This window comes from Triturus cristatus, chromosome 9 (genome assembly GCF_964204655.1).
Source record: "Triturus cristatus chromosome 9, aTriCri1.1, whole genome shotgun sequence".
In the NCBI taxonomy this organism is placed as follows: Eukaryota; Metazoa; Chordata; class Amphibia; order Caudata; family Salamandridae; genus Triturus; species Triturus cristatus.
In genome coordinates, this window is record NC_140592.1 from 786,233,850 (window position 1) to 786,244,539 (window position 10,690).

A 10,690-nucleotide genomic window follows, 5' to 3' on the forward strand; every position below is an offset into this window, starting at 1 on the left:
CTACTTTTCGCCCAATATCACCAGAACTAGAGATCTCAAGTGTAAGTTGCTGCGATGTAGGGTGCTGAGATGTGGGGGGGCCGACATCTTATGCTTGACATAAGCTGGAAATGGGTTCATGAGATCACTATTCACTCCACTTATACCCTTGCGTTTGGATCTGGGCCTACTGGAAACTGCCCATATTGCAAACATGAAACCATTAACGTATTGGGTAACACTTTGGTGCAACAAATCACTCTCAGTGTAAAAGGAAGCTGCTGCTTAGCTGGAAGGGTTAAAGAAGTCTTGTAAATTGAAAGGGCTCAAGTAGATTAAGCAGCGGCTGTATAAGCTGGATATGCACTCAGCCTGAGACAATCCTACATCGATTACTAAGAGGTTATAAGAGCACCTGAAAACAAGATATTGGCTCTATGTGCATGGAAGGTGGTTAGGAGAAGCTTCACTGGGCAGTGCGACAGAGCGATTCCTTAACATCAAGTGCAGTCTGGAGTTTAAAGTTTATTGGTCATACTGAATTGCCTCGAGCTAGATCACTCAATTTGGAATTTAGATACAGGGTCTTAGCAGGCAATAACTTCTACAATAAATAGCAGGCTCCTCCTAATAGTACATAGTTCTGTCAATCATGTAAAGTCGGGTCCAAAACAGAAGCATACTTGCTCTTTGTCCAGTCTACCATCACGTAAGGATGTCTTGGATAATTTCGATTTGTGGCTCCAGGGTATGAGGCATTACACTAATGCAATTCGAATTTTTAGATCTGGCAATACAGAGCAGATTTTTCGGTATCTAAATATTTATATTTCGAAGGGTGGCTAAGATATAGATCAAGTGAAGTATTTTAAGGTTTTAGAGTTTTATCCTATGAAATCAGAGTTGTTTAATCGTTTGTAACTTGTATTATAATGATGTACGGATGTATTTAATGTGTGTTTCATGGGGGTTATGTTCTACGAATAAACATATTGCTACTACTAACTTCCCAACTTGTCTAACAGGAGAGCATGCTCTAGAGACTAGTTCCACATTCCAAGAGGGCAGAAACAAAGGACAATCTGAACGCAAAGCACTCTTCTTTTGCTACAAAATGAAATTAATCAAAAAACAGATTTTAAAGAAACACTACTACAATGATAACATTTTTAGTTTATCACTTCATATACAAACTGTCAATTCTAAACAATGCTAACTAAGAGAACTCACCAGTAAGACATTTAACATAGTGTAATTTCAGATCAGGGAAGAAAAGAAAGAAGAGCTGCCATTGCCAGTAGCTGAACACCAAAAACTGTCAGTCACAACAGAAGTCGGCTTTGGAAATGTAACTGACTTGAACATCTGAAATAGATTTCAGTAGCTTGAGTGCTCCATCCTTCAATGACATCCAAAAATTGCCCAAAGCTGCCAAATCGAGTCTTTAACAAATTGCTATCTTATGAGACATCCTAATGATGATGAGAAATATTCAACCAAGTGATAGCTTAGAAAAAGCATGACAATCTAAATTTGGTTTCACAGGAACTCTTTGAATTTAACAAACATTACATCAAACAGATACACAAAATGATAAATACCTCAAGTCATTTGCAAACATGAATAAGAAGGGGAATTCAACTACCTCCAATCACCTTACTTCATCTCCAAAAACGGTTTACAGAACTGTGGCACTTTCAAAAGTGAGAAGGCAAAAAGCAGTTAGAGGACTCATGGTTTATTTGCTAAAGATCCACCTAGACAATTAATATAATGAAACTAAAGTGTCCCATGATCTCTGTGGTTAATTTCTACAGAAGTATCCTTACTTCGGTTTCCTTTGCTTCGTTGAAGAAGGGGTCTTTATTGAGCATTCTGTTATTCATCACTATAGAAATAAATGGGAGAGTATGGGGGTTGGAAATAACTAATTACGACATCTACTTCTCCTCAACAGTAGCTTGAATACTCAGGAATGTGAGTGAATCGATACATCTGTGCTGTCTCTTTCATGTCCTCCAACCTTGGTGCTTCCCCAGACCTCAAAGGCATTTACCTGAGCTGGTACAGCTTCAAGAGTATCCAACTAGGAAGAAAATATGCCCATGCACTATCAAACCATTCCACACCACACTTGCTTCCAGCCATGAGCCTCCCCATTGATTGAAGCGTAGGGGACTCAGTGCACAACTCAATTACGAGGTTACCATCATGGGACAGATTATGGAAGTTGGTTATTTGGGGCTCTCCTTTTCCAGTTAATTTCTTGGGCAGTATTCCCTGTAGATGACATCCTTTGTATTCAGAAATTGCCGTGATGCCTCCTGTCCTCTTTTTTTGGATCATGAATAATAATTCTGGCTCATATTATGAAAAATGTACATCATTTCTGGCCCACAAAAGCCTCAAGAGAGTTCTAAAACTGAGTAGAGCCAACCTGCTCATGGATTTGTAAAACAGGGGAAGTGTTTGTGCAAAAGAAACAAACAAATCTTCACCAAAGAGGTGATAATAGCGACTAAAAATGGTTGGGCGGATTAGTTCAAAGGAACCCCATCTTTAGATCAGTAATTATCTTGGGCCTGTTTGACTGATTCGAATAAAGTTCTTCAAAAAACTGTACTTGACAGCTTGGAACTTTTCTTGCCTAACTTCACGGAGACTGGTCAATCACATGAAACTTTGTGCAAGAACATAGCAAAGCTATTGTAGAGACGGAATCTAAACTTGGGATGGTAGAGAATGATCCAACTTGAAATCCTTTTGTGGTGGTTAGGATTAAATCTGTAAAGTGTTTATGGTAGGTAATTGAACATAACATGCCATAATGTTGACAGTTTGGTCCTAGTACTAGTTGTAGGACAGACATTTGAATAAAATCGATGTACATACATACAAATATAAATATTTAATGATCAGCTTACCAAGCTCTAGGAGAAGTTTGTCCAAATTACTCAGCAAGCTGGTGTCATTCATTATTATTGCTAAAACAGAGGGAGAAAACAATGAAAATCGGGAAAAAGCTTTTTCCAACCGAAAGGTAGAACAAGGCTGCGCTATTTCATAATTAACATGTCAGTATTTTTGCTAAAACTAAGGTCAGTCAAGATTATTCAGGAAAAAGTTGCTTGTGAACTTGCTCTTTGTTATCTGCACAGTGTATCTGCTCTATACCTAGGGCTATGTGGCCACCCACCATGTTCTGCATGTGGCAGGTGGGTTCTGATCGCAACTATTGCAGCAGAAGATCTATCACTGGTGTCTTATTAAAGTCAAGCCTCACCTACTGTATGAACTGGGCAGTGATTGGATCAGACTGTGCCTTCCCGGTTTACGCGGAAGGGAGTCTTAGGCAGCATATCCACGTCATCCATCAGAGGGCATGCCGTCAAAAGGCACAATCTAAGGATGCTGTTCGAGGTAGTTCGAGTCTGGGAAATTCGAGACACTTAACTGAAAGAACTGATGAGGCGGCAGTTACTGATGCATGGTTTCCAGATAACCTGCAAATGATTTTAAAGGAGTTGAAGCCACCTTTTACGAAGTTATCTTAAAAAAATAAGCACAAGCAAACTGGTAGTGTAGTAATATTACACTCCTCTCCTAGTGAGGAATGATTTTTCTCCATGTTCTGTTTTCGAACATTTCACTGTTACATGTTAAATGTAATTCGGCTGTTCTTGGATAATTGCAGTTATCGCCCCCCCTCCCCAAAAAAAACCAATCAATTCGTTTTTAGCGGAATTTCAGAACATTTGCATAAACCTAAAGTCTCGGAAGAAACAATTCCATCTTTGCTGATATTGCGAGACTTGGCGACTATTCATTAGAAAATATTTTTAGCATTTTTGGATACTATTTGGTTTAGTTTTGGACTAATTCACAGTTTAAAAATCAACCCATTACTCCATTAATTAGGCATATGGTGTAATTACCTTTAACACTGACCTGCCTTTACCAAATAACATTGCTTCTAACCCACAATACAATTTAGAAAAACACAGAAATATTGAGGTGTTAACACAGGGATTCAGCTTTACATTCGGGCCACTCCATTAGTTATTTAGACCAATTGCATCACAAATGTAAAAAAAAAAAAAAAAAAAAAAGACTGATTTAGCTCTGGAGAAGACAGGGAGAATAAATGTGCATAATACGCCACCTAACTCTTCGTTCTCTAAATAACTTTTACTTGTGAAACAAAATAATTAGTACTTAGAGAGGACTAAAACTAAGAGCATTAGAATTTGACAGAAAAGACATTGATTGAAGTGCCATAGATTATAATGAGCTTGTAGTACCACCAGCAGGGAACCTGCCATGTTCATGTATCCAGTCTGCCAAACTATAAATCTAAAGCTGAAAATGTGCTTAGAAGATCCACCTTTATGCATATAACAAAGGTATTTTTTTTTTAGAATATGTTATTTTGGATTTGAATCATCCAGAATCACAATACAATACGATCATAGCAATATTTACAGATCACTAATAATTGTGTTTAAGTGTAACAATCAAAGAAACAATACAGTCCTGTCAAGGGAAGGATATGTTCACAACTGAAATCTTGCGTTAATACACACTGTACTGTATTCGGACTTAAGCAGGTGATTCTCAGGAACACAAATCATAACATTGCAACTCTTAACTTAACCCAGCCTTCTCCCCCCAGGTCACAAAAAGAAGACCCCACCACCATGTACCATAGGTCAGACTACATCTCTCAATAGGTGTTTCTACACTGTTCTCAAGCTGAGATTGCCCTCTGGCTGCACCTCCTCTTCTGACCCATCACGTCTGCGTGCATTCCCTCTGACATTTGTGAGGTGGGGACCCCTCTTATGGGGATTTCCGAGATCATGATATACCAGGCCCTCGCATCCTCTCCACTTTTCATCCCTCCGAACTCGCCTCATTCGAATTAGCTCTGCTTTTGTCCATTGCCTTAAGTCTTTGGCCCAATTTTCAACAGTGGGGTGGCAACGAGCCCATCCAACTAATTGCAATCCTTCTTTTGGCCAGCACCAGTCACAGCTGGAGGAACCTACATGTAAGCTTTTTTCCTTTAGGTCTGGGGAGAAGACCTAGAAATACCTCCCTAATGGAGTGGGGTTGCATCCACCCCATTACCTGTCATAAGCGCTCCAGTATCGCCCCCCAGAAGAGTCGCAGTTCCGGACAATACCATATCATAAGAACTGGGCCTCATTATAACCACATTTGGGACAGTGGGCAGGACGGTCCGGGTATATTTTGTGAAGTACACTTGGAGTCAGATAGATTTGATTAACAATATTGAATTGGGTAAGTGTAAACCTGGTATTGGAACTAATCTGCTTAACTCCCTCATGTACCCTTTTCCATTCCGAGTCCGTTAGAGGTTCCTCCAGTACTGCGTCCCATTTGGCTTGAACCGGGAGTGGGTGTGCGGCTAGGTCCCACCTGAGCGCCCTGTAAATGTGAAGATACCAGCTTACGACCCCCCCGCCAAAGTCACGAGAGCCTGAAGAGAGGCAGTTATGGGCAGCTCCTCCGGGAACGCCGGCCACAGCTCGCGAGCCACCGCCAAAATCTTCGCATACTGAAGGTACTGTCCCCTGCCCAGCTCAAACTTTGCCTCCGCCTCCTCCTGGTGAGGAACTGTCGCCCCGAATACAGGTCCCCCATCATGCGGCAGCCTCTCTCCGTCCATCTAATAATGGACATGGTTTGACTTATTTTTTTGCACGGTACCACTGCCCACAGCAGGGCCTACGGGACGTAGGGCACACGTTTCACCGCGATTTAAATTGCGGTTTCCCAGGTTGCAGCCATATGTCTAATAATATATGGGAGCTGTTTGGGCACCCACGATCCCAACATAAGGAGGGCAGGGAGAGGGGTTCCCTGGTGAGTACCCTCCAACAGTCGCTTCTCCCAATTGTTGGTCTCATCTAGCCACCGTACGGCATGTTGAAGCTGTGTGGCCATATAATAGAAGCCCAAAATAGGAACCTCCAGTCCTCCTTGCTCCCACGTCCTCTGTAATGTAACCAATTTCACCCTTTTCCTTTTGGACCCCCATAACAGATCAACCAACAGACGGTCCAGCTGGTGGAAATACGCCCGTGGAATGCGGTAGAGGGAGTTCTGCATAACATATAAGCACCGCAGAAGGATCACCATTTTTATTAGGGCAACCCGCCTCATCAGGGATAAGGACAGATCTCGCCAGAACTTGATTGATTTTCGGATACCCTCCACACACCTTCCCATATTTCATTCTAGGTAGGCTACCTGCGTGTGTACCAGAGTGACCCCAAGATAGGACACCGTGTCCCTGACCCAACTCATCCCCACTATGGGTAACTCAGTGTCCCATAGGGAAGAGTTTAGACTTCCCCGGGTTAAGGCAGAGTCTTGATATTTCACCAAAGCCAGTCAACTCCCTAAGGAGCTCGGGAACTGCTTCCTCGGGATGCCGAAGTGACATCAGCATACATTGACACCACATGGACTGTTGACCCCAGCCGTATCCCCAGTCGCTCCACTCTGCGTCTAAGGGTGATCGCCAAGGGCTCCATCGCAATGGCAAAAAGGAGCAGCGATAGGGGGCAACCCCGTTGGGTACCTCTCTGGAGCTCCAAACTATCCGATACCTGATTGTGAAGGCGGACTCTAGCCGTTGGTTTAATATAGAGCAGTTTCAACCATCCCAGATATTTATCTCCTAATCCCATCCGACCAAGTACCATCCATATGTAGTCCCATTCAACATGCCAGACATGTGCAAGTCTGCGCAAATTGTGTGTGGTGTTACGGCCAGGGATAAACCCAGCCTTGTCCGGGTGGACCAGTCGGGTCATGTATGGCAAGAGTCTTGCCGCCAACACGACACTTAATATTTTCTCATCAATATTCAGGAGAGAAATGGCCCTATAGGAGCCCAGGGATCCCTAGCTGGCTTAAGAATCATGGGCACCAGTACTTCCATCATGGTATTAGGAAGTGCTCCCTTGGCTAGAGCCTTGTTAAACACCTCGCGGAGGCAGTCCACCAGCTGTGGGGCAGACGTTTTGTAAAACTCGGCTGGGAGAAAGTCGCTCCCAGGGCATTTCTCCGACCTCAGCTTCTTAATCGATTTTAGTATTTCCTTTCTAGTAAGTGGCGCCTCTAGGGCCTCAGCTTCATCTTCCCCGAGGGTTGGAAGCGTTATTTCGTTAAGAAAGTCCTGTAGTGCAAGTGGTCTGGTCTGGACGGCAGTCGAGCATGTCTGTCATGAGTCGCAAATTATTTTATAATCGCGTCTTGTGTATACACCAAGTTCCCCTTACTATTGCGAAGCTGTAACACCGGTACCTGTTCCGTCTCCATACAAATTAGTCAAGCCAAGAGCGCTCCTGACCTGTCCCCCTCCATATATAGTCTCTGCCTGTAAGTGGTATATTTGTGCTTCTCTGATCGTGACCAAGCCTCAAGTAACTTCCCTCGGACCCGCGTTCACTCAGCCATATCGGCCGGAGTCTTATATAGTGTGCTCTCTAGGTCTTTAATCGTTTTTCTAAGGTATCAATGTAGGCACTAAGTTGATGTTGGACCCAAAAGGTAGTCCTCATGCAGACCACCCTAATGACGACCGTCAGCCTCCCACTCCGTGGATCTTGTGTCTGTGGATCCCCAGTTTTCCGCAAAGTAATGTCAGAAAGGGCCTCCGTCACAGTCTGTACGTATGGGGGGTCCGTATGGGCCTCAGCTCGGAGCCGTCATAGTAGAATGGGTGGTCGTCCTGGTCCGCTGGACAAGGTCAACAACAATTGGCGCAGGGTCGGATAAATATAGTGGTAAATGGAAATGGCCTCTGTTGTAGCAGAAAGGCCGGCAGAGAGGTAACAATGGTCAATACAGGAGGTTTTGGCTGCGGGGGTGAAGAGAACTCCCTTTTAGTGGGGTTGCGAGCTCTCCACTCATCACGTAGCTGCATACACTGCAGGATACCTGTGAAGGAGCTCACCATGCGGGGTTTAGTATTCTCTCTAGGGGGCTCCCTATCCAGTTTCCCGTTGAATATGCAATTGAAGTCTCCGAAAAGGAGCATCTCAGCACCCATGTTCAGCGTCACTGCCTTCAAGACTGCTTGGTAAAAGTCAGGGCAATCCAAGTTGGGTGCATAGACATGGATAATGAGCAAGTCCCCTCCCTTCCCACCTCCCAATCAGGCTAACATACCGCCCATCGGGGTCCAGAACACATTGAAGGTGTTGGAACAGGACCCCCGGTGCCAGCCACACCAGTGCCCCCATGCAAAACCAGAATATGATGTGGCATATATCTGTCCCCTCCATCTCTTATGTAAGCGTGCTATTGTGTTCCCCCATATGTGTGTTTCTTGTAGTCCCGCAATTGCTATCCTGTATCTCTTCAGGAAGGCATGTATTCTGCAACCTTTATCTAGGCCTGCCATCCCTCGGACGTTGCAATTAAGAAACTTCAGCGTTTGTACTGTCATGACGATGTGGTATTAGGTGCCTGACGGGTGTCTTCCCCCCCCCCCCTCCAGTGTATCCATCCTGTCTTCTCCATAGCCTGTGTGTCATGGTGTAATCCTGTGTGACCCCAAAAAGTCCCCAACAAACAAACTGAACAATCACATACACTTCCCCCCACCCATGGGCAGCAGTATAAGTTTGTATATGCATCTTGTGATCCCTATAGAAAACAATACACACCGCCCCACCCCCCTTTCCCTCTCCTCAAGCACTTCAATGTCAGTATACCAGACCTAGGGCAGGGGCCTGGTCCATCCTTGTTTGAAATGCCAATGGTAATGTCTATTGAGTGCTGCGCAAGAGAACTGGTGAGGCAGGGCGCGAGATTACTCTCAAGCTTCCCCGGTGGACCTGGTCTCTAGTGGGGGCGTCGTTACTGCAGCGGCTGAGGGGGGTCTCCACTCAGGGGTGAACTCCACTACCTCGAGGACCCACCGGCACCGGGCAGCCACCTTCACTTCGGTCCCTGTCAACTGCTCTCACCTCCCGTGCTCCACTGCTCCTCGGGTCATGTATAGCGCGCCTCCTCGCGTGCCAGCCGGACCCGTTATACAGGCTGTGATCAGGCCTCTGTGAGGCACGCCAAATGGCAACGCCACCTCAGTGGGGGCCTGACAGGCTCTCTCAGGTTCAGCGCCGCACTCCAAGTACTTTCCCAGGTCTTAGTCAGCATCCGGCCACCGCAGGACCGGGGCTCCGCCTCAGCAGGCGATGGGGTTGTCTGCCATCTCAACCTCCTCCACGGGTCAGCCTCTGCCCCTCCGGGGCCGCAGCCTGTTTCTCCTCTCCCCCCTCAACAGGGTCCAGCAAGTCCGCAGGCCGGGCGTCTCCGTCCAGCCTCGCCGGACCGATTCCAAAATGGCGCTTGCTCCTCACCCAGATCAGGGCTCTGTTTCCTCTGTCACGGGGTCTCGCGTCTCTGTTCTTCGCTCATATGTCGGAGGAAGGTCTCATGGGTCCCGGGAGACCAATGTTCGTGTGTTTAAGAGCCAGGATACCTCAGGATATTTACTTATCTTGGCCTACCGTACGGAGCTCTTTCAGAACACGTCTACGCGGCCATGATGGCAAACCACGCCCTTCACAACAAAGGTATCCTTATCACAAAACGCGATCAAAATCTTATCAGTACAGCTCTCCACTCACAAACCTGAAAATCTATAAAGAACTAACTAGCACAACCCTAATAACTAATGTAATGAACAGTGATTTGACTGAAGACACTGAATCTTTCCCACAAGAAGGCAGACCTTTATTTACATAATTTGATTTTGTATTCCCTGAGGACATTATAAGAACTAGCTAAACTAAAATAAATAGGAAATAAGTCAAATATTCCCCCAACATTTGTGGTTCAGAAAAATAGTGTATTTAAAATTATGACATTCTGCAAAGTGGGGCAGGGCCGGAAGCAGCGCGCCTGCGGCAGCGGTAACAACGACCCGCAGCAGGAAAAACACTCCCTCAGGAAGGCCCGCTTCTGTGGACTTGCACTACACCACGCCAGGGTGGATGGATCATTCTGAAGCAGTTTAGCGTGCAACCTGGACGGCGAGATCCACCCTGGCATCCCACATTGAATTTGCAAAATAAGGAGAAGGAGCGAGTTTGTCACTCCAATCCGGTGCACAGCCTGCTTCACCATTTACTGAAACTTGGTTGATAATCCAATTTTGAAGAAAAAATTCCAAAATACTTCAAATGAATTTCATGTGTAGATTTTATTCTTCATGTATAATCACACGTAAGATGCAGTGACATTTAAAAAGCTTCTCATGCTTCAGATATGCCTATCCAGGCCTTTTTCTGAGCACGCGGAAAATGCAACGTACATCCCAACCTCAAAGCTTCTATTACCCAATGGGCCGTAATAGGCCCTTCCTCAGGGGTTAACTGCGAGTGAAAGAACATAAGTGTTAAAATCGTGATTATCCGAATCCCGCAGCATTGGGCCTCAAGTGCGCGTGAGTTGGTGGAGCTAAGCAGGAAAGATCGGATGGAAGGAAAAGCTGCGGTCAGCCGTGCAGAGGATCTGTATGCATATGCCCGGCCTCTCTAGGAAGTGAATGCAGCTGGTTTATTGCTTTTCCCGCCTTCGTGAGACCTATCTGATTTTCGGAGGTTACGGAGCTTGTCAGGGTGAAGCAGTCTTTGTTTCTGACAACTTCTTGGATTTAAAGGTATTT

At 45.3% G+C, this 10,690-nt stretch overlaps 1 protein-coding gene across 1 annotated transcript in view; it reads right to left on the minus strand.

The window, feature by feature from the left end:
* The window catches only part of C9H14orf39 (chromosome 9 C14orf39 homolog), a 1,162,755-nt gene extending 1,153,216 nt beyond the window's left edge, over positions 1-9,539 (minus strand). Inside the window, exons 1-2 of the mRNA XM_085626171.1 lie at positions 8,988-9,539; positions 2,904-2,963 (exon numbers count right to left, since the gene is read on the minus strand). Of these exons, the coding sequence (XP_085482297.1) occupies positions 2,904-2,955 (52 nt within the window). The 5' untranslated portion in view covers positions 2,956-2,963; positions 8,988-9,539. The remainder of the gene's footprint in view (positions 1-2,903; positions 2,964-8,987) is intronic.
* Positions 9,540-10,690: the final 1,151 nt, after the last annotated feature.